Source organism: Pteropus medius, unplaced genomic scaffold, assembly GCF_902729225.1.
Source record: "Pteropus medius unplaced genomic scaffold, Ma_sr-lr_union100, whole genome shotgun sequence".
NCBI lineage: Eukaryota > Metazoa > Chordata > Mammalia > Chiroptera > Pteropodidae > Pteropus > Pteropus medius.
The window spans coordinates 60,729-85,915 of record NW_024356249.1 but is presented as its reverse complement, the minus strand read 5'-3'; the positions used below and the strand labels follow the sequence as shown (position 1 = coordinate 85,915).

Sequence of the window (25,187 nt, the reverse complement as noted above, 5' to 3'; positions counted from 1 at the left end):
CAGATCGACTGTAATGAAAATTTGCAATGGAAAAATGTAATTGTTATTATCTGCCAATGCCAGATATCTATTTATAGACTTTGCTACTGGAATATATTAGAAGTTATCATGTCCTTTAGGTACACCTAATATGGATCATTTACTTTGAATTTCTTGTTTAAACTATAAGATTAAATAGCTGTTTGAGAGATTAGCTTGCAAATCTTTACATTGCCTTATGAAATGAAGTCATATTTTCATGAAATAATGGACCTAATTGACCACAAAATGAGTTTGTTACAGAAGAATGTCCTGAAGGTTTTATTTTTGAACGTTCTTTTGATGACTTATTTAAATTTGAGAATTATTATCTTTGTGAGTTATTTTAGCAAGCAGGTTATACACACCAGCAGTCCTTAGCCAAGACATGTAGCAGGATATAGAATATGTTTAGTAAATATTTTCTGGATTTAAAATTTTGTGTTTTATTTATATGTTGATAGGTGGAAGATGAGAATACAATCATTGGTCCTTCTATTTTAGTTTATTACGTGTCTTCATCATATGCTATTTTAGAAACAGCATTCCTGTCTTCATTGGCCCCAAAAGTGCAAGGAAGTCGCAATGAAAATGGCTAACACTTTTCTATACCTTTAGGGCCGATGAATCCTACAACTGGAAGAGACCATAGCATTCTTCTACTTCAGCTTCTCACATAACACAGGAATCTCATCTTGAATAGATGGTTAATCAATCTCTGATTTGAATCATTCACTGACATAAGTTCAGTCTAATAAAACAACCAGTTTTCTTCAAGGAGATGATTCTAGTTATTATGAAGTTATTTCTTGGCCTGAGATAAAATCATCTCCCAATAATTCTACTGTGAATTCTGATTCTTCCTTTGAAGCAGGTCAAAACCTTTACACTCTTGCTCATAGAATCTTTCAAATAGTAACTTATCAGAAAATTTGGTTGGGGGAACTGATAGAAACTTTATTATGAATTTTCTGAGATTCTTATTTTAGTGTACTTCAGATGTATTCTGACTGAAAAAGGATATAGACTTAGACAGATAAGAAAAATAAAGCAATGGTTTAAAATTTTATAGTCATTCAGACCTCAGAATACCCACTCTGTGGTAGAAGTATTTTTTCAAAAAATTTATAAGCCACATATATCTAAAGATTCATGCTAAATAATATTTTTTTACATTAGAGTTAAGCTATAAAATATTAAAGATTCTGTTTATAATTAGAGTCTATAATTAGAGCGTTAGCTGTAGCATGGGTATAGATCAGTATTTTTTAATTCTCAGGCTATGTCCGATGGTGAAATCACACAATCAGCATTTTTACTAATGAAATAGAGTAGATAATATAGAAAATGCCAAGTACCTTCCACAGAAGAAGGATTCAAATATATCTATATTCATGAATATCTGGTAGAGATTTCTCACTGTAGGATATGGCAAAAATTTTGCAAAAACCCGAATATAAATGCAAAAATATATATATATATTCTATATCTATAAGTATTATATAATATAAATACGTAATATATATTATGTAAATATATATTACACATATAGGAGATATACACACACAGACATATATATATATACACATACACACAGATAGAGGATAAGAGGGATGGTAAAACAGCACCATCAGAATAGACCATCTGTGGGTCCAAAAGTCAAAAGACAAAATTTTCTCTTTTAAATCCAGTCAGTGTTGTGGCAGTCTGTCTGACATTCTCACAACTTAATTCAAGATTATGTTAAAAACGACGAGGCTAACAAATAACTCATATAATGAAGGCACGAAGTTGTGAGGAAGCCTGATAAAGGGATCAGTGACATGCACCTCGTCCTTCTTCTCATCCTCATGTATAGAAACAAAAGACAACAGCACACATTCACACGTACGGATGGATATATGTACGCTAGGATGCGGGAATACACGCAGGCAAACCTCTGATACAGTCATCACAAACTGAGGACAGTGTCCACTGCTATGAAGGCAATTTAAGTATTGACATTTTGAACTGTAGGAAAAGTTGGTTTGAAAATAAAGGTAGAATTTACTGAATACTGTGATAGAATGCTAGCATTTAGTTTGTCACAGTGAAAAAAGTTTCCTTCTGTTTCATTTGGAATGCATAATTTTCACTTAGTAAGTGACTAATAGGACAGAGATATCAATGGAAATGTTTTGTGGGGAAATAAACAATGCCACACAGATCCGCCATGTTTAAACACTTCTCTCAGACATTCAGACTTGGTGAGCTCTGTGGTCTCTTTCCCAGGTAAATGGGAGAAAATCAGACCTCTGTCACAGAGTTCTTCCTAGCGGGGTTCCCCCTTGACCCAAGGATTCAGATGCTTCTCTGCGGGCTCTTCACCCTGTTCTATTCCTTCACTCTTCTGGGAAATGGAGTCATCTTGGGGCTCATCTCACTGGACCCCAGACTGCACACCCCCATGTACTTCTTCCTCTCGCACCTGGCCACCGTCGACATAGCCTACGCCTGCAACACGGTGCCGCAGATGCTGGTAAACCTCCTGAATCCGGCCAAGCCCATCTCCTTTGCTGGATGCATGACACAGACCTTTCTCTTTTTGACTTTTGCTCTAACAGAATGTCTTCTCCTGCTAATGATGTCCTATGATCGGTATGTGGCCATCTGCCACCCCCTCCGATATTCTGCCATCATGAGCTGGAGAGTCTGCATCACCCTGTCAGTGAGTTCCTGGGTTTTAGGAGTACTCCTGGCCCTGGTACATCTAGTATTACTACTGCTGCTGCCCTTCTGTGGACCCCAGATAGTTAATCACTTTTTCTGTGAAATTGTAGCTGTCCTCAAGCTTGCCTGTGCAGATACCCGCATTAATGAGATTGCGGTTTTGGCTGGGGCCGTGTCTGTACTGGTGGGACCATTCTCCACAATTGTGACATCTTACATTCATATTCTACGTGCCATCCTAAAGATCCAGTCAAGGGAGGGGCGCCAGAAAGCCTTCTCCACCTGCTCCTCCCACCTCTGTGTGGTTGGACTCTTTTATGGCACAGCCATTATCATGTATGTTGGGCCCCGATATGGGAACCCCGAGGAGCAGAAGAAATATCTCCTCCTGTTTCACAGTCTTTTCAATCCCATGCTAAATCCTCTGATCTATAGTCTGAGGAACAAAGAAGTCAAAGCTGCTCTGAAGAGGATGCTTGCAAAGGAGAGGACTTTGTGAAAGCCGTATAGAATAATAAAATAACTGAGTTCAAAGGGACGTGAGAAGTCATCTCGACAGATAGCTACACAGCATACATAGACATGCTCTAGGGCACCCTTTTCAACCTTTTCATTTTCTTGAAATTCTCCTATGACTATCTTCCAAGAAATCCCATTCAGCTTTCCTCCCTATCTGTGCTCCACATAAATATAAAAATATCTTCTAACTGTGCATAGTGTACACACTTTTCATATGGTTATGCGAAATATTCTGAATGAGAGGACATAAATTTGCATGGTTTTTATTTCATAATCAAAATTTTGTAGAATAAAGCAAGGTATTGGCTGATATTTAAGATATAGAAATTGGGAGAGATGGATAATGTAGTTATCTAAATATTTTAAACTTAAACTTAATGGCTGTTACCTCTTTCAAAAATAGATCTACATTTAAAATATTTGATTATATTTCTAATATTTCTGTGATAGTGATGTTTTCTGAGGCATAATCAGCTTCAGTTAGATAGATCATAAGCCATGACTTCAAAGGGAAAGAAAATTAAGGATATAATTGTGATGCAACTAACAACTAACAAGAAAACCCCAAAGAATGTCATGCTGACAAATAAGTAGGCATATTGGAGCTTTCTCTGTCACTCTTTTTCTCTGCTTGTGGAGTGTAAGTGGAGAACCATGGATGGTAGAGCTGAGAGAAGGAGAGCAGAACGAAAATAACTGAGAGTTTTTGGAGCATTATTTATTTTCTCTCATTGGTTTGGTCAGTTGTCTCCTGTGGGAAATGACCAAAACGTAGAACATTTTGGCAGATAAGAATAGACTGTCATTGTCATGATGACTAGTTGACCAATGGTACTAGAGTTGTAAATGAGCAGAAATAATTTACTTTTAAATTAAGAGATTTGAAGTAAGTTAAATAACCATTTTAATCAAACATGAAACTCTTAACACTTAAAGTGATAGAAAACAAGAAGTAGTGGCAAAGGCTGTATCAAGAGACTTCTTGTTCTTTTCCACACTTGCCTCAAATTATATACTAAATTAAACCTAAGAACTTAAACTATATCAAAGGGATATATTCAACTTTTAAATTAAAGATTTGTTTTTGAAAAGTGTTTTCAAAGAGGAAAATATGTGTACTTCTTTCTTACAATGCATCCTTTTGTAAGGATATGTGTTATGTAGACATTACTCTATGACCAAAAAGGGTTAAAAACATGATTTGATTTCAGATAGAGCTGGGTTTTAACAAAGTTCTGCCAGATGCTAGATGTGCAAATTTTGCAATATAGTTAATTTTTTTGGAGTTTAGATTTATTATATGTAAAATAAGTTCTGTATTATTAAACTCACAGGTTGATTGTGAATGGGATATACCATGTGGAAAATGTTCAGAAGAATCCATAAGTCACAATAATAGCTCAATAATTGGTAATTATTAACACTATCCTCTACCTACATTTATTGTCTCTTTAAAGAACAAGAATTATGACTTATAAGTGAGACAATGGAAAATGAGATTTCCTACTATACTGGCACAGATATTGCAAAAGTTAGCCTTTTATGTAATGCAAAATGCGAAGATTTCAAATAATTTAAGAAGTAAATGACTCACAGGATCTTTCCTTTGCGATCTCAATTCTCTAAAGAAATAATGAATATTTGAAAGTATGTGGATAAATACAATTCAGAATTGCAAAAATTTATTTACAAAAATTTGTTTACACTCACAAAATGTGCATTCTCTTTTATTTTCCTTTGACTCATTACTATGTTTGTGAGATTCACTCCTGTTCTTACATGTAGCTCTGTCATTAATTTTAATTGTTTCATAACATTACATCGTATAAACCAGTCACAATTTATCCATTATATTTTTGGTAGATGTTCGAGTTGTATAAAATTTTGTCTATAATAAATAATTAGTTCATGAATGTTACTACACATTTCTTTTTGGGGGAGGCATATGTGATCATTTCTGTTGACGATATACTCAAGGAATTGCTGGGCTATAAATGCCCTAGACTTGGATCTGCTTGGGCTAAAACTCCTGATGGGCTGCCTGTATAATTATTATCATTTACTCAAGACCTACAGTGCCTCACACTGACCTACATATTGGCAATTCAGTGATGAACCAAATATAGTTGACCCTAGAACAACACGAGTTTGAACTGCATGGGTACACTTATATGTGAAGTTTTTCAGTAAATCCTGTAAATGTTATTTTCTTTATGATTTTCTTAATAGCACTTTCTTTTCTTTATGGTAAGAGTACAGTAGATAATACATATAACATACAAAATATGTTTTAATCGACTGTTACCAGTGAGGCTTCTGTTTAACAGTAGATTATTAGTAGTTTTTTGGTAAGTCAAAATTTATACACAAATTTTTACTGTGCAGGGCACTGGCACCCCTAAACCTAGCATTGTTTAAGGGTCAACTATATATGAAATTTCTACCTAAATGGGTTTACAGTGTAATAAGGAAGACTGACATTCTAATAAAACTATACATAAATATATTAGTGGGTCACAAGTCTACTTTTTTTCTTCTAAAGAGCTGAGCCAAGAATAAGGAACTTATTTATTCTTTTATGATTAGCTTAATATTTGTAATTAGCAGCAATGAGCGTTTTGGGGAGTTGGTAAGGTGGAGTTATATATGTATGTTAGGACTATATGAATTTTAAATATTTCTATTGAAGAGATCTCAGTGTTGCCTGGTTTAAAGAGCCTCTTTCTCATGTCATCTCATCTTGATCCATGTGTCAGTCACTTCTGAGACTTGTGGTGAGACTTGTTGCAACCATCCTTGGTGAGGGCTCTCTGTTAACTGCTGAAATTTGGCCTGTAAGGCACTATTTCAGGACCTGCCTAGCTTCTGATCTTGGAGTACGGGGCAGTGGAAAATATGTTCTCTTATGTTTAGTCAGCATCAATTATACTTCCTTGGTGTATCATCCTCAACTTATCCCCTTGCTGATGCTGTGAACCTCTCTGAGATATTGGCTGTGTATTTCATTTTGATCTCTGTCCTGGTTAGACTACCCTGAAACCTTCAAGTACCAGGCTACTTCACCTGCACCATGGTCATTCCCTGTGAAAGCTGTAGCCCTGCTTTTTCAATATTTGCATCCACTACCACCATCGAAGGGCATGTGGAATCATCTGAATCTCTTCCAGAAAATATGGAGGCAGCAAGGAGCCAGGAGCGCTGCCTCAGGCTTGTTTAATTAGCCAACTCCTCTCTCTTTGCTCACTCTGCCATGATGTTTTGTGCAGTTGCCCTGCACATCGGTCTCCAGCCAGAGATACTAATGGGGAATGCAGAGAAATACTCCTATAGTTTCAGATTTATTTTCATCAGATCTAATAATCCCCAATCTGTGATTTCAAACCAGAATGGGAAAGCCAGGGTACGTGTGCACCTGACCATTTACTTTTCTTACTTGTCTTCCTTTTCTCCTTTACTTTATTGGGGCTAGAGGAACTGAATTTCTACCTCTCCAGAGTGGCAGGGAATGAACGCCTTTACCTCATAGGCTGAGCTCTCTACCACTTGCTTTTAGCAATTTCATTGGTTTCATTAGCCTGGTGTAAAAGTTTATGTACCAACGTTTAATTCTAAACAAGGAAAAAGAGGTGTGAGACATGAGTAGGGAGCTCAAGTTCTAGGGTGCCATACTGATATTGGTCACTGCTTAGTGTAAGAAACAACTAATTGTTCTGCCTCATGGGATTATTCTATGAGTGGTCTTAAGAAGCATACATCTTAAAACAACCCATCTAGGGGGAGTTAAAGCAAAGAAATGAATTGCTTACTCCTATTTCCCATTGGTGAAAGATGTATCTCACTCTATGGGGTGTTAATTATCCCACATTACAAATCGTATGTACATCATGGCTACCATGTAATACAGAGTGACATTCCTCAGGGACAAAAGGAAAGCCTTGGATCGGGAAACAAGAGGCATGTGAAGTGACATGAAGTGAGGTGCTCTCAGATTATTCCAGGGTGAAGTCAAACAGGTTAGAGCCCAGAGTTGGTGAGAGTGGTGGCTCCTGTGGGATAAGTGGGTGAGGGTCCCAGAGAACTGAGGAGAGATTTGAGGAGCTGAGTGAGAGGTATGTGCTACAGGGATTAAATCCCAGAGAAAGAGATCTTGATTTATTTATGAGACATGATAAATTTAGAAATTTTTGTCTTAGATAAAAGCTGACTTTTATGACTACCATATTGTATGGACTCAAATTATATTATTTGGACTCAAATTGTATTGTATGGACCATATTGTATGTATTCCAGCTATCAGAAGCAGAATATAGAATGACTGATGAAGTTTGCCTCTGCCTAGGCAGTTATAGGGTTTTTTTTTTTAATAGAACATACTTGAGTATTTAAATATGAAATTAAAATAACTCAATATCATTGATTTTGACTGATTCATCATTTTAGAGCTTTTTAGAGGCATTTATGTTCATTTTTCTAAATGAGTTGCAAAAACACAAAGTCAGCACCCTCTCTAGCCGCAAATATGCTCTGTAAGACCACATTATAATGTATTCACAAAAGAGAAATTTCTTAGAAAGTGCTTACTAATAAACATTTCAGTCTTCTTTATTAAGCTTTGTTTTTAGGTGAATTTCTCCTCTGTTTTTTAAAAACTAAGTTTCTTCCTCTAACTGTTTCAAGAGTTTAAAGTAAAAAAAAAAAAATTGATTAGAACACAAAATGTAAATTTCTTTTTAAGCATTTTTAGAACACTTTAAAAATAGTTTCTTCAGTAATTAGCATTCATAATGCAAATAGCAGTAATAAATATTAAAGTAAAATGAATATAGTGTCTGTAATTAATATTGATAACTTTTTCATTTTATTATTTCTTTATGGTAAGACATTGAGAAAATAAGTAACACCATATAACACTATTGGGGGCTGAAAGCCTTATATTTTTCCACAGGGCAATTTGGTACTAATAGCAAAGAGATGAATGCTACAAATTAGTTTTGATCCAGTAATTCTAATTTAAAGAATTTATCTAAGGAAGTAATTATGTGAGCAGATTCTTCACTGTAGTATTTGTAGTAGTTAAATATTGAAAACATCCAAGATCTCCAACATTAGAAGATAGATAAAGTGCCTGTTTATAAGGAACATGCATGTTAAAGAATATCTTCTTAAAAGTCAGGTTTTAGACTATATTTATTGACTTTCAATATATAATTCATATAATTAATATTTTATGAAATTATTATATATTATATTAAATGAAATTATAATTCATAGTAAATGAAAAAAAGATTATTAATGCCACATTAATCTTCTTATAAGTTCATTTGTCCTGCTCTCTGTTGGGGGTGGTCATCTGTTATATTTATTTGATGTTTTCTTAATTTAAGATTTTATATGCTGCTGTTTCAAAATGAATATTTGATTCTTTTTGTATATTCTCATACTTCCCTGAAATATTAAATTTTTTCATTTTTATATAATTGTTTCCCCTTTTTGACATAAATTTTAGTTATTTGAAGTCTTATTTGTGACTTCAATATCTGTGCTATATCTGGGACTTCTGCTATTGACTATTACATTATATTCCTATAAATATTATTGTTTTGCGCACTTCTCTGAACAAGCTCTTTTTATGGTCCTTTTCAGTCCCAGAGGTTTCAATATATTTTATATGCTGATAACATATAAATTAATATTTTTGATGCCAAGATTCTTCCCAAAACGTAGTGGTCTGGAATAACTCTTTACCTACTGCACATCAAGGTGAATCAGCAGTGCCCACTGATTTCCTGTCTTGACTGTAAATACAATGTCATTAAAGCCACTGAAAAGGCCCCAATTATGAGGGGATAGGGTTCAGTCTCCATAAATTTTAAGTAAAAATAAATATTTGAGATGGACATTTTTGATAATTTATCTTACTGTAACACTTTTCAGCAGACAGAGATTGTTAATTCCCTAGGGAGGGTATAGTCCTTTGTGGCGCTTGCCTTAACAAGCTCCATGGGGGTCACACATACCACATCATGAAACTTAAATCATTCTGAAGGGAGTTTGGTGGCAGGTACCAACCTCAAGATCAACTACACAATCAGTCCAAATACTTTGAGATTGTGCTCTGTGACATAACCTATAGAGTATGGCTTATACCTGTTACATTTTCATGGGAAGAACTTCCTGAGTAGGATCAAGCCTGACATTTTCCTGAGTTTTCACTTCTCTACATAAGCATCACACACACACGCACACACACACACAAAAGCTGGAGAGCCATACTCAGGAGGGAAGACACAGAATGGTGGGAAGATGCTTTGTAATTTGTTCCCTGGACTCCACAGGTATGTGTCTGGGGAATGGGTTGGTTCTAGATGATCAGACTATAAAGCCCTCACATCCAGAAGCCTCCTCAGGACCCCTGCATCCTGTCCTCACGGTCAAGGCAGAAAAAGTATCTGGGATTCACCGTCCACCGAACCTGTTTGAGGCAGTAGATGCTTCAGCTCAAACCTTTCCTCTCTATGTGAGTTTTCCTGGACATTCAAACCCAATCTGAGGAAAATACATAAGTAATACCCTCCTTGGTACAAACCTTTATATATTAACTGGTTAATGATTTACAGAAGAGCAGGAGAAAAGGCTGGCAGAAATTTTCAGGTTTAGGAAGAAGAAAGGCCAGCTTTCTGAAGACCTCTTCCTTGCACTATGCCAGAATTCTCAGAGTAACATTCAGTACCCATGCCCATGCTGTCAGAGTAACATTCAGTATCCATGCCCATGCTGTTCTCACTCCTCTTAGAAACCCTCCCTGTTCACATTGATGGAAAGGGACTGGTGCCACTAGAAGTCCCTGTCTCATGGTATAAGCCTGAAAAGGGCATAAAAGCCGTCTAATACTGTTGCCTTCTTTTACAATTGAAGATGAAGCTGGAGGTGTTACATGATTTTTCTTGACCTATCTTTTATTTCTTCCCATGATGAGAACCATTAGCTTTTACTACATCCTAGAAATATCCTCCATCCAGGGAAGTGAGAACACTGGGGCTCCTTTTCTTTGCTGCCCAGCAGGTGTTAATATGTGGCCAGCAGAAATCCTATAGGGATTTAATAAAAATTCCATTGTATTCTTATTATCAGTGAAGGTGGAAGAGGTATAAGCCACAGGTATAAGCCATACTCTATAGGTTATGTCACAGAGCACAATCTCAATTAGCTTTTCCTGATTCAGTCAGTGTTCTAGGCTTACTCTCCAGGGATGGTTGTCCTGATCCCAGGAAAACCCTTAGTCACATCTTAGAATGTGATTATGTGGCTACTGTTGTCACTTATCCCAGTTTAAGGGATAGTATTAGCCTGTGAGAATGTGGTAAAAAGTTTCTACTACAAAAACAGCTTCTGTATTTCACTTCTGTTCAGTACGTGGCATTATATTATGTTCAGTGAAAACATTTGTTTTATAAAATATTTTAAAAATGTAAATGTAGTCTTACTCTCTACTCTTTTAAGTCTCTTTTGAGAAGAGGTTTTTTTTTTTTTTAATAATGAGGCTAAAGTGAAAATGTGTTGTTCTTAAAATATAAAAATACAAAAAGAAAAGAGAATCCAGTCAGTGTGTATGATATTGTAATGAGACCATCTTTTCTTTGTGTGCGTTCTGTTTCAGAAATATTGCCACTCTAAGATCCCTTAATTGTATCCTGGAAGGCTTGTTTTTCTCTTTCATTTTTAGAATGAAAACCTGCCTGAAATTTATTCTGTGTATCATGTGTTTTAGTTTCCTTCCATGGAGCCAAGTGACCCAACATTATTATTGAAAACACCAGCACCACTTTTGTGTATGTGTGTTTCTGAATTTCTGAGTTAATCTAGCTGTTTCATTGGTTATTTTAATTTTGCCCCCAAACCACATTGACTTAATTATTGTGGCTTTATAAGAAATATAATAGTCAATAGGGTAAGTCTTTCTACTTTATATTTTTGTCTCAAGATTTCCTTAGCTATCCTTGATCTTTTGCATTTTCATATGTAACATTTAGAATAAGATCATTGATTTTTCACGTAGAAAAACACCTGCTAGGATTCTGATTTGAATTTCATTGAAAGTATAGCTCCATTTGGAGAGGTTAGAAATCTTTATAGATTTTCTAATCTTTAAAAATATATATGTGTGTATATATATATTTTTTATTTTGCACATTGACCTTGAATCCAGAGTTTTTATAAATTTACTAATTTCAATAGTTGACCCATAGTTTTATTCTACATATACAATTATGTTTTACGAATATTTTCTTCATTTTCATTCTTATGCCCTTTACTTTTTTTTGCCTCATTGCTGGCTAGTTATTGAGTCAACAGTAAATAGATGTTGTATTAGTGGAGCACATTAGCTTTACATTCTAACTCAGAGGAAAAGCTTTTAATATTTTCCCATTAAATATAATGTTTCTGTAGGTTTGGAGATACTCTTTCTCAGATTAAAGGAGTTCCTTTCTATTTAAAGTTTGCTAAGTTTTTTGTAGTGAGTAGATCCTGAATTTTATCTTTTTGGTGGATTATTCCTTTCATTATTATTCTATAGTAGCTCTCTTATAGCTATAGATGCTTTGGAATGATATCGATATTGCTACTACTAGTTTCTCTAAGGCTAGAATGTTTTTTCATTATTTCATCTTTAACCTTTATGTATGTAGTGTGCGTGTGTATGGGTGTGTGTATGAGAGTGAGAGGAGGGAGGGAGTGAGGGAAGGAGAGAGGGGAGAGATGTTGTATTTATGTTTAGGTAATTCAGGTATCTTTCATGTAAAGATTTTGTTACTTGATTTTCTGTTTTCCTTCCAATACTATTAACTCTTGTCTTTTACTGTCTTATATTAACATTTAATGTGATAATTAATGTACATAGACTTATTAATGCCAGCTTATTTTATGTTTTCTGTTTATCTAAATTTTTATTTTGTCTTTATGTCTTTTTTTTTTTTTTTTTGCCTTCTGCCTTCTTTTGGATCAATCATGCTTTTAGTTTTATTTGTCATGTAATTTCAGAAACCATGAATTCTATCTCTATTTTTGATGATTTCCATTAATTAGTAATATCTAAGTTTAAGAAATTATCCTAATAAATTTAAAGTCATTCAGGGTTTCAGTTCTTATTAAGAATCTTAGCACTCTTTACTTATCAAACATCCCTTTCTTTGCTTACTTATTGTTTTCAAAAGATTTAATTTTACCATTTGAAAATACCAAAGTAATTATTTTATAGTCCATAGGTTATAAAATTTGCCATTTGAAAATACCAAAGTAATTATTTTATAGTCCATAGGTTATAAAATTAGGCAGATGGGATAAATGTCAGCCTGGTGTCAGTCATAGAATAAATGTATAATTAGAATACAGTTGTTAAATGTCTAGAAAGTGTGAAGACAGCAAAAGAGAAAAAAATCAAAGTAATTAAGAGACATGATAGGTTGATTGACTATGTCATCGATTGAATATGAGTTCTAGAACATATAGACACAGTGAAATGTAGGGAATGGAAGAAAAACAGTAGTCAAAGAGATAATTGTTAAGAATTTATATTTATTGAAAATTTATTTTTTATTTATCCTATTCTGTTTTTAGAGTATTTCTTTTGTCTAAAGATTCATGTCATCTTCAGTTATGAAAAATTCTTCATTTTGCTTGAGTGTACATTATCTTTCCTTATTGTACTCATGAAGTGGATTGATTTTTTTTCTCGTTAAGAGTTTAGGTCTGATTTCAGTTCTGTAATATTTTTGATTAAGTCTCTTCTCATGATGTTTCTTTACCATTTTCTCCATTCTTTTGCTCTAGAAACTTTATCACATCTAAGTTTAGCCTCTCAATATGTTGTTTGCCCTTTCCTTTCTAAAGAGTATCCCTTTGTCTGTCTGTATTAAAATCTGGGTGGACTCTTAAATATGACTTTCCAATACACTACTTCCCTCTTTAATGTTAAGTCTAGAAATTGTTTTCTTTATTGATTTTTGAAAAACTCGTATGGCTATATTTCTCATTTCAGAAGTCTGTAGTTGATCTGTTTTTTACATTGATTATGCTTTCATGGCTACCTTGTTTATTTTTCTAAATGTAATGAGCATTTTAGTAAATATTGTGCCCTTTTAAGTCGATTAGAACATCCTCACCATCCTACGTTAGAGTCTTTGGAAGATTATTCTCTGCATTTAATTTCATCTTGGATGAATTCAAGGTTCTAGTTGTTTACTTCGTGTTTCTTTCACATGAAATGTATGTGCTTTTAGGCACACATTTTGAGTGAAAGGCTTCTTGTTTTTATTATTTTTATTTTAATTTTTTTTCACTTTTTCTTTCTCCCTATCTTTTGACTTTGAGTTTTTGTTGTTCTTCACCTGGCTCTGTGGGCCCCTTGTATAGAGTCAGGTCCTGTAATAGTGTCTCAGGCTCTGGTAATTTAATTAGAGCTCCAGTAAGCATGTTGACTTCTTCATAGTCACATGATCCAGCCACCTACCTAGTTAGCTGTTTTATACCTCCTTCTATGGCCCCAACGCAAGTGCTTTGTTTCAAATTATCATATTGGTACCCCCATCTCCCAAAACTTGCCTGATTCCATCAGAGCTGAGTTCCAAGTATGACTCTCTAGTTTCATACTTGGAGCATGTTGTGTTTCTGATTCATTTCTGATGTATGGAAGAACTTTCTCATTTTAACTCTGGCTATTTATTTGGGGATCTGCATTTTATATTTGATCTCCAATTTCCATGCATTTGAAGTTGAGGAGAACTAAGGAACTAATCTTGAGCATAAATCTACTTTTTCAGCTAAATATACAACTGATAGTGTAAGTACAATGATAAACTTAAGTGTCACTAGGCTTCAGTTTCTGGGAGAAAATAGAAATTAGTAGAAACTGCAAAAAAAAGAGGATCTGTACCTCAGTAGCTTCAGCTGATTATTGCGTACAGTAAATTTCAAGAACTAACAAATCTTCTGTTTTTCTAAAGGAAGCAAGAGACCTCAATTTTTATGCAAAATCTAATGTTTAATATTAGTCAATCACTAACATTTTTAAATATCTCTAAAAGCCAAATTTGCAGATTGACATCACAGAACCCGACAAGCTGATTTTAAAATGCAAAGGGCCAAGGCTAGCCCCAGATAACAAAATGTAGTATAAAGTGTCAATAAATAAAACTGGATGGTATTTATCCAAGGATTGACCAATAAACTGAACAGAATACAAGGCATAGAAGCAGATTCATGCCTTTATAACCACTTGTTCTAGGAAATATATGGCATGATAGATCACTGGATAAAGGAAGGGCTTTGCAGCAAATGGTACTGGCACAATTGAGTAACTGTATGGATAGTCCAGCATGTAAAAAACTCAATTTCTAGTGTTTTCAAGATGTAAGTGTCAAAGGCAAAACTATAAAACTTTTAGAAGAGATTAAGGGGAAGGTTTTTGAAGATAATATACAAAATTGTTAGCCACAAAAGAAAACTTTGATAAATTTGACTGGATTGAAATTAAGAATTTCTATTAATAAAGAGCATATAGAGTGAAAGGATAAGATGTAGAATCCTTTTCTATCAGATCTTTTATTTTATCAGGTCTCAAATATTACCTCCTCACAGACCAGCATATTTCAGAGTTTCACTTTTCACTACTAGGTGACTTTTTATTATATTACTCCAGTTTATCTTTTTACCCAAATCACTTTAGAAAATAAACTTTAAGAATGAAAGCAGACTAGAGATTTTTTTCCTGGCCATATGGTGGATGAGACATTTTCAGATGTTCTGTGGGAGAATTTTCTGACATAACAATATTTATAACTGATTTAAAAAAAGCAAGTAGAAATTATTTGTCGCTCTTTCTCTTTTTATCAGGAAGGACAATCTTCTAGAAGCACTGCCTCTCAAGAGATTTTTCCTTGTATTTCATTCGCCAAAATTGAGCCAAATGACCATCTCTACACCAATGACTGACAAAAAGGGATGCAATTCAGAGCTTGGCTTAGGTCAGTCATGGTTTAATTTCCTGTGGCTCAAAGTGAGGCCCACTTTCTCTAAAAATTTTTCTACCTGAAGAAAATCAGTACGTGCTAGGTCAACAGGAAAGGGTGTAATGGCCGTTGGGCAGACAAGTTGCTGTATCTGCTAAATAGTTTAAGTTCTGAAGCAAGCTGTCTTAAATCTTCAGTTGTAGGAAATTGCAGTATGCCATTTTCCTCATTTTTTAGATTTAGAGATCCAATTGATTCTCAAAATAAGACAAAATGTTTAAAAACCTAATGGCCACAACCTCTGTAATGAAAAATTATTTCTTTATCAAGGATATTATATTAAGAATCTTATCTTACACTGTTTAAAAAAAGGACTCTGAAGTAGAATAAATATTTTAGTTATATAGTAGGTACTTTTCCTGCTGCTACATTATATATATATATTTAAAAATAGCATGAGTAGTATGAATAAATTTATATAAAAATATTTATCATTTTCTGTTTATCTTTTTCTCATGTTTCTCTAAGTGCATAGAGATATGTGAGATTCCACTAACCAAATGTGTGGGATATATTTGTATTTTTCTGAATTGCTTAACTTATTTTCATATTGGGAAAATACTTGTTTTCTACAAAAAATAAAAGTCAGAATATTTTCCTAAAATGTCATGTGATTACATTTTTGTTAAAAGTATTAATCTATCTGTCCTATTAAGTCTTGAATCTGTATATATATATTCTTGCAGAGAACTCTGGGGTATTGAGCTATTGAACAGCAGTGGCAACAAGTTTGACAAAGAAACTCTAGTAGGTCAGTATTTTCTCTCTCTTGACTTTTTAGCTGCAAGAGTGTATCAATTTAATGCTTAGCTGCAAGTAATAAAGGTTATGTTAACTGATTACCCACTTTTCTCTCTGTTTGGATTCTTTGTGCCTATTGCTAAGGCTTTCTATACCTTTCAGTCCCCCGTGGTCATCTCAGATAATGTATTCATCCCTCAGGAAATTTCTATTCTATTTGGACTGGTTGCTTCCTAGCAATTTCATCTGCCTTTATTCTGTGTTGGACTCCTTAGTTCATTAATATCACGTCTTTGACTTTCTTGGTTTACTCCCCTGTTTTGTTGGAGCTCATCCGACAATAGTATCATACAGTTAAAAAGGTGTACCTTGACAGAAGTTACAGTGAAAACAGTCACAAACACTTCTAATATCTCAGCATTGCTTATTTTATCTTTTTTAACTATCTCATTGAAATTCTATGTGCTGTCAACTTTTAAAAAAACTAAAAGGACTCAAGCCCTGTGAAGGAGGAATTTCTGTCTCAGAGGTGGCAAAATATTAAAATAATATTTAGATGCAGCTGTATGTATTGTATTTAATTGTGATCTGCAAATATTTTTATCTCTAAATTAACCTTTATTTTTTAAAGGGCCATCAATAATGTATGCTTTGTAATATTTATGCTTACTAAAATATAAAATATTAATATAAATATTAATAACACAAGAAGTCTAAGACTTTTAAGAGTAAATGTTTTTGCTTTAGCATTTCAAAGATTAGAAATGAAAAAAAAGAGATGAATCATACTTCTTTGTATCCACAGTAAGCTGTGTTAAATGTCATTATATGTCTTCATCAAAAGAAATATGTGAATTATGCATATCTGAATGGATATACACTAAATTATTATCCTTAGCTTTATCTAGGTGCTGGTGAGTGAAATTTATTTTTCTGTAATAATCTTGTTTTGCTTGAAAAATATAGGAAAGATGAAAAGAATACTAAAAGTAAACAAAACAAAACAAAACAAAACCTTAAAGGATGTTGTAATAAGTGCTTTTAGTTTACCAGAGAAGGGAGTACAGTTTTGGTTGAGATAGTTGAACAAGGCTCCATTAAATGCTTTGAAGAATAGGCATTATGTTTGAAGTCAAATAGATAATTCAAGGATAAAACTGACTTGACAACAGGAGTAAGATTTTCAAGAGTGGGAGTGTTAGAGAGTAGTACCTGAGTAAAATAGAGAGTGTGTGTTGGAGAATAAGGAGGTAAGTGGATTGAGGCTCCATTGAACACAGATTATTTTAAGAACCCAAATTTGCCTCCGCTTAAATATATTTTTTTCTGCTTTCTAATAGATTGAACATATTACTTTTATTTTGAAGTGCTCCTTCCACCACAGTTTTTAAAAAATAAGATTGTCTAGAGAACTAGATTAAGGTGCACTTAGGAAGTTAGAACTGGAAGGACTTTACAATCATCAAACGTTATCACTGAGGGAGAGAAGGAGGGAGGAGGGAGGAGGGAGAGAGAAAGAGAGATTGATTGATTGATTCATTCATTCATTTTTCATTTTAACTGTGGGCTTTAACCCAAATGTGGCTCAGAAATCTGGGGATATTATAAATGGAGGGAAAACTAAAGAAAATTGAGAGGTATATCTAAATTGCCATGTCAAAAATATTTGTGAGATAAGGGTCAAGGGGGTCAAATAAAAGGTGGTGGAAGGAAACTTAACTTTGGGTGGTAAACACACAATGCAAATATACGTGTGACATATTATTGAACTGTACACTTGAAGCCTATATAAGTTTATTAACCAATGTCACCCCAATAAATTTAACAAAAAGCATTTGTGAGACATATGCAGCGATTATTGGGCAATAACATTTTCTCCATTGGGAGATATCTATTTCTCCTAAATGATGTCTTTACAGGGTCCATGGGGCCCCCACCATGAAAGATCAAGTAATCATGGCCTCTCCTCTACAGTCACACAGGAGAAATTAGAGTGGAGCAGTTTTAAGATTGATAAAATATGTATTGAAAGAAATTAATTTATGACACAATCTTGAATTTTTTATTTTCTGTGTCATGGCCTTGTGTGGTTTTGAGGCATTCTGGCCTCACACAATCCCAAGCCCACAGAAACATACACATACAACTCCCAAACACACAGAAAGCCCCATGGGATACTGAAAGAACACAATGAATAAACATGGGAAATGCATTCATTGGTTCACTTGCCCATAGGAAAGTAGGAGTCTTTCAGTCTCTCTGGGGAAAATGTGAGTAGATGTAATTTCACATGGTCTGCCCCCTGAATCATTATTTGTGTCTGTGGGGAGGGAGTTGGGTTCAAATGATAGAAAAAGGCTTCATTTACAGAAGCAAGTCTATTGTAAAGGTCTGTGATTAGAGCTGTGTATCTGGGTATTACTTCCCGATGAGGCTCCGTTAGAGAGGGGAATCAATCCCATCCTTCTTCTCTGTGAGGTTTCTTCTAAGCCCAGAGCCATATTTGAAGAACAGAACACAGATGATACCACTGTAAGTAAAAAGTGGTTCATTAGCTCTGAGGCTGGGTATGCAGATGGGAAATGGGAAAAGGAAGATGGATGCAATCACTGGCTTTAAGCATCAGTGACAAAATGCCTTCCATTTTCATAACCAAGATCCTGAAGGGATGTCCAGGAACCACTAGCTACATATCTCCATGGTGTGGCCATGATGCTGACCCTCTAGGACCCTCCTCATTGTCCTCACGTGGCAGCTCATGACTTTGTTGTGACTGTGTTGGGAGAGGAGGAATCAGCTAACCACCCATGTGGATATGATGTGGCTAAAGGGCTACAAAGAATGTCAGGAGCCACACGGCCCAGGTGCCTCTTTCTACACTTAAAAAATCCTGCAGTCAGAGCTAAGTGGTTTGTTTGTCCCGAGACTGATCTTTCCTCACCCTGCTAACTGCCTGTCCCTGCAAATTCGTGGGAACATTGTCTGGCCAAATGCGACCCATCTCTCACTTGTCCAGGAAAAAGATGACATTTTCTTCCAAGTAAAAGCCAGCATCTGTTGGCCTAAGGATTCTCTTTTTGGGTCCTTATTTTAGCACAGGAATACTAAGCATGTGACATGTTTCCTCATGATTATTGGATCCAGAAGTTACTCTCAATATGGTTTCCAAATACTTAATAATATATCTTTAAGTATTTATTAAGTGTCTTATATAAGTTAATTCATTTGATTCTCTCAACTGTCCTATGAGGTAGGGTTTATTAGTCACCCCATTTTGCAGATAGGGAAACTGAGGAACAGAGAGGCACAGGGAGGTCATAAAGCTGGTATGTAGCAAAGCTGGGATTTTAATCCAGGCAGTTCTGCTTGGAATCCATGGTTGTTTGTTTTCTAAATTGTAATCCTTGATAGGATCAAGACAAGTGTCAAAGTAACTATTGGAGATGGTGAAGAAGTTCTAAGTGCGAAAATAACAAATCTGTGTTGCCCCAGAATGCCAGGGCTCTCACTGGGAGTGATCGATAGCAACTTTTACTTTGGGTCAGTGCTAAATATTTTAAATATGGCCCCCTTTCATTCCATAAGATTTCTCTCTCTCTCTCTCTCTCATTGGGATATTTGGCATAGCAGAACTGCCTTTTGAGTTTTAAATCCTGTATTTTCTTCTTCAATGCAGGAGTGAAATTACTTTAAGAAATTCCTCCATTTTTTTATATTCCTTTTAAAACTTAATTTAAAAAATCATTATATGAAAACGTTAATAGAAACGAAAGTAAAATTGTATATTTTTAATTTAATCTCAAAAATAACCAAAAAGAAAAGCAAGATAAATCTGAAAGAATTTACTATACCATGATTCTGTTGGCTCTCTAATCTCAGTGATTTGGATTCTCCTTAAATTTTGTGGTCTCTTTAATACTATTAGTAACGACTAACATTTAACTCTTAATGTTTACCAGTTTAATGGTATTCATTCACATCAGCCCTTTAGCTCCCAATATATACAATTCCAATTTCAATATTATTTTTCATATAGCCCTTTAGGCATCTGTTTTCACTATTTTACATATGAAAACAATGAAGTTTAGAATAATAAGTTCATAGAGTTCACCATGCATAATTGAGATTGGAATAATGGTCTGACCAACGCTGTTAACCATGCTGCTTTCATCTTTAAAGATCTTGCTTTTTTCAGTCCCTGCTAATCTTTATGCTATGAAGAACATAGAAATGGATTCATGAAGCTTTCCCTCTTATTCTGTGCACTGAAGATCTTTCTTTAATGTGTACCCAGAGTGGGCACTTAAATCTTCATTTCAGATATCTGTCTCTGTTGTATCTGCTCCAGGGTTTTCTCAGATGAGAATCAAAAAACAAAAACAAACTGGTTCCTTGAACTTGGAAACTCAAAATGCAATACCATGCCAATATTTAAAAAAAAAAATTGTTTCCATTTTATGCTGTATTTTTCTACTTTCCCTGTCCTCACAAATGAGCTGATCAACAATTAGTGTGTGTAGATAGCCACCATGATAGAGGTGTCTCCTCATGACCTTCTTACAAAACTGTAAAAAAAATACAATTTACATCCAGGATTACATACTGTTTGTCTGTAGTTTGCATCAGATGAAATGAGTTGTTTCACTAAGAATTCTACGTGCCTCTATTCCTGCCATTTAGAAATATTTTTTTCTAGGCTGCTGGTTTATTTTAGAAATACCTTACCAAAAAAACATTACATGTAAAACTGTAATTCTAGATTGTTTTAATTATGAACTTTGATTAGTCAATTCTAATCATTTGGGAAAAGAAAGCTACCGACTTGCATATTTGATAGCTGAAGCATCCATGTGCCTGCTATCCTCCATCCCTGGCCTGGGGGCAGTAGATTACACGTGCACACACCACAGTGAGCCCCCTGTGCACGCCCAGCATTCCATCTCAGGCCCAGACAGGCTTCCCTGGCCACAGGCCCTGTATTCAGCCTGCCTGTCCCTACTCTCAAGCTCTTAGTCACATTTCACTTCCCAATGTCTCCTATGACTCATTCAAAACTATCCTCGAAAAGAGATTGTCTTTCCAGCTTCCTGTGTCTTTATTAGCTCTAAAAACATACATATAGGACTTTTTCTGAAGTCACTATCTAATTTTCTTTCATTACTTTTGTTCTTTACTCTCCATGATGACAGAATGTGCTTATTTGAGAAGAGCCTTAAACATTTACACAATGTTCATGTCTCTGAAAGTTTCAGGGAGTTAGAGCTCCCTGAGCCCTCCTATTCAGCTTCATCCAGGGGATCCTATTAACACAGAATTTGGTGTGTCCACAAAGTGCCATATTCTATTCTGTCTTTAGATTTATATTGTCTACAAAAGTGGATAGTTCCCATTTTATATATCTGCGAATCGGAGTTTCAATTTATATACTTTTACTGTACTCAGCTTACATGGATTTAAAAATAAATTTGTTAATGAGAAGTCAAAAGTGTATCATCTCAAATACATTAAGTTAACGATATTTGACTTTGTAAGATATTTCACAGACCTTCATTTACTGCTATTTCCTGGGAGCTCCAATGAAGGGTCCACTCATAGCAGGAAGTCAGTCTAAGATGGCCACCTTCTTTTAAGAGAAACACCAAATACAGGTAGGCATAGACACATAAGTTCACCGGAAGGAGAGCAAACGACTCTCAAATTTGCAACTTCATGGCATGCTGATCACATGTGTCTACTACTAAGCACGTTGGTCCACAACAGAAATATAGATATAGGGAATTCACAGAGGCCAAATTTGGGACACATCACTCGAGCAGTATCTAGAGAAGGAGGAGGCTTTATGAGCTTGGGATATACAATTTCTGTTAGTAAGCAGGCTAATTCTAAGAGTGTTTTCCTAAGAAACTGACAGTAAGACTCCTGGACTAGATGACAGCTAAATTTCCTGTCACTTCTGTTTCTGCATTTACAGATACTAGTTTAATTTGTTTTTTTTTTCATTCTTTTGGTTTTTAATTTGAAATCCTCAGAAGCTATGTTAACTGATAAGAAAAGTAAAAAGGCATTGAAGTGTGCTTCTCTGAGCAACAGAGGTAATTTTTTTTTTGATTGCGCAACATCAGAATTTTGCTTTGCTTATGCTCTCATTTACGTTTGGGTGGATGTGGCATTAATTTCCAACCCGGTTTAAGATCTATGTCTACTTTTAGTCAATAGAAGATTTTGATCTTTTTCTTTATCAGGACAATTCAGAAAAAAAATCTATAAAGAAAAATAAGATTGGGTTTTCAATTTTCCCTTTCCTGTCAAAGATTAACTATTTTTCATAATGGCAGTAGCTTAATGATCTCATTTGATGCTCTAAGAAAATCTGCTCAGATTTGACATTCCTGTTACAGCATTGTGAGGATTACTCCCAAAAGGAGCAGGAATAATGTGCAGCTTTAGTTCTGTATTACATCATGGAGTTTTCCAAAATGGAAATATCTTGTTTTTTCCCTGATAATGTCTCCCCATTTTGGCTGCCTCCTTGTGTCCGTTTCTATGTATTAGGGCTCCCAAGTCTCCCAGTCTTAATAGAGTGACTTTATGTAGTAGGTGTGCTGTGGGGTCCCTTGGCACAGACCTGAGAGGAGTCTAGCTGTGGGCCAGGTTCGGCTGCAGCCTATGCACCTCTGGGGCCACCTGGTTATAGAAACCAAACAATCCGCATATGGCTGTTGCCTCTGCTGGGCTTATAAGTGCCTCGAAGGGTCAAGTCCAAAACTGAGGCCAGCTGCCACTAGTGCAGGGTTTGGGGCTGCTCAGCAAGAGGTAAGGGTACACTGAGGCCAGATAATTGCTTCTTTGGGTTTTGTGAGCCTTTGAGGGATTTTATGAAAATTCACAGCAGGAGCCAGGAGAGACTGTTTGTATGGAATAAACCACTGGAAGCGGCTTTGGTGGGCCCACAAGTTAGTAGAGGCAGAGTAACTTGTGTTATCCAGGTTGATGGTGGCTGTATCTGCAGGATGGGAAGAGGGGAGGGCTCAACAAAGGAACAATAGCTTCTGCCTACACCTCTGTCCAGGAGCAAACTGCCCCTCCAGCCCTTGCTCTGAAGCCTGACAGCTCAGCACCTTCCTGTGTGTCCCTGGCACCCCTCAAGCAGCTGCCCCCGTGCTGGAGCCCAGAGTGAGCAAGTCCATCAGTGGGTACGACTGGGCATGGGCCCTTTAAGAGGGCCCACAGCCCTCCGTCTCCCTCTGTGGAAACCTCCACTGGTTTTCACAGCGAGAGGTTGTGGGGACTCCTCTCCCAGCACTGGAGCTCTGGGCTGGGGAGCCTGGTGTGAGGCCAGGGACCCCTCGCTCCTCAGGTAGGGAAGGGGGCTCCGCAGCCAAGATAGCCCTCCTGAGTCTCAGTCACCACTCGTGGTTGTGGAGCTGGGCCGTTTTGCATCTCTGCTCCACCTACCGTTTTGAGGTGACCTGTTATTTGAGGTGACCTAGTTGTGGGGCTTCTGTTTAGCCAGATCTCTGGTGACTCCGCCTACTGGTTGCTCTGTAGTTTTGTTACAATTTTGGTGTGGTCGCTAGAGGAGGCGTGTATAGCCTTTATCTTCTACGCCATCTTGAATTCTCCCCAGTATTGTCCTTTTTAATGGCTGCATGGTATTGTTTTATAAAAGTAGCCAAATATTTTAATCCATCAAACTTTTACATCAATTTCAAAATTTTGAGAATGTTACCAAGGTTACAACAAATATTTACAACCTCTTGGTCACTATGTTTCAGGTCCTTTGGATTTCTTTCTGTTCCCCAAACTCACCAACTCTTTCCTGCCTGAGGATTTTGCCTTTACTGTTCCCTGTGCAGGGCACTGTCCACTTTGGCTGTAGGCAGAGTGGATAACTCTTCATTGTGTAGATTCTGCCTAGGTGTCTTCGCTTTGGAGAAACCTGTCCTGATAGTCCCATCTAAAGAAACCCCCTTCAAACCACGTCGCTTTATGTCATTATGTTTATTTCTTTCATGATACTTTTTTACTATCAACAAATTTTTTATTTTTTTGTGTGTATTCCTGGTGTTTTAGGGGTGGTAATTAACCATTACCTTTCCTTGCTCCAAGTCTGAAAAAAAACAGAGAAATAGACATAGGAATCAGGTAGAAATTAAGAATGTTTTATTGATATGGTTTTGGAAAACATGGTTTATATCTTTAACAAAATTTCTCCCGAAATTGAAAGCACAGCCATTAGCCCACCCCTATGACCAGACAGAACAGACACACTCCTGTGGGCTTTAACCTGAAGGAATGGAAACGTCCATGACCAAAAAAGAAAGCAGAAAAGGGCATCTATAGTTCTTTTTTCTTGTTTCACAAATCATAAATTAGAGGACCAAGAAAGGCAGTTATACCCCAAAGTGTTGGCATCAGGGGTAGAGAAAATTCTCCCAGAAATGAAAATATGAGACACAGACAACAAATACACCACCGGTTTTTTTTATTATTTGTCTCTCCTTCAGAATATGTCTACCTTATCCACTACTGTCCCTCTAGAACTTAGAGCAGAGGCTGGAACAGATGATTCACTCAAAGAACCCATGTTAAGAAATTGTTGAAATATAAATTTAAATTGTATAAAATTAATTCACTTATCAAGTTCACAAAAGATATAACTGACAATATTTAGTATTGATGTGAGAAAGAGGCATGATTCTCACACACTGTCAGAAGAAGAAATTGGTACAAATTTTCTGCAGGGAAGCTGGCAATAGGCATCAAAAGCTTTGAAATGTCTATATCTTTAGTACCTGCAATTTTACTTTTAGAATATATCCTAAAGAAATAATCATGAGTATGGATAAAATTTCAATTTGAAAAGTATTAACCTCAATGCTACTAAGCATAAGAGAAATAAGAATAAAAAATTTCCAACAATAAGAAATTAAATTGTGATATAATGGAATATTAATTTTAAGTAATATCTGTAAAATATTTTAATACATAAAATATTCATGTTATGTGAAAATAGTAGTTAAGAACAGTCTGTATAATATAATCCCAATTTTAAAATAGGAATTTAAGGGTCTAATTTCCTTCTAAAAGAAAACTTTGAAATTATTTTTTAAAAATAGTCTGTTGGATTTGAAA

The 25,187-nt window shown here is 35.5% G+C and overlaps 2 protein-coding genes across 11 annotated transcripts in view; both read left to right on the top strand.

Moving 5' to 3' along the window:
• Positions 1 to 25,187, top strand: part of LOC120601086 (olfactory receptor 2A14) — an 88,279-nt gene that overhangs the window by 56,086 nt on the left and 7,006 nt on the right. For 7 of the 10 annotated variants that reach the window (XM_039860717.1, XM_039860718.1, XM_039860724.1 and 4 more), the window contains 2 exons: positions 15,136 to 15,266; positions 15,998 to 16,062. The exons of 2 other annotated variants lie outside the window; for them this stretch is intronic. The gene's annotated coding sequence lies outside the window, so the exon portion shown is untranslated. Of the gene's footprint in view, positions 1 to 15,135; positions 15,267 to 15,997; positions 16,063 to 21,584; positions 21,701 to 25,187 lie in introns of all 10 variants that reach the window. One more of the 10 variants, XM_039860721.1, reaches the window with a different exon arrangement.
• On the top strand, positions 1,695 to 4,290 carry LOC120601089 (olfactory receptor 13-like). Its single transcript, XM_039860732.1, has one exon. The coding sequence runs from the start codon at positions 2,294 to 2,296 to the stop codon at positions 3,224 to 3,226; it is 933 nt and encodes a 310-aa protein (XP_039716666.1). The 5' UTR covers positions 1,695 to 2,293; the 3' UTR covers positions 3,227 to 4,290.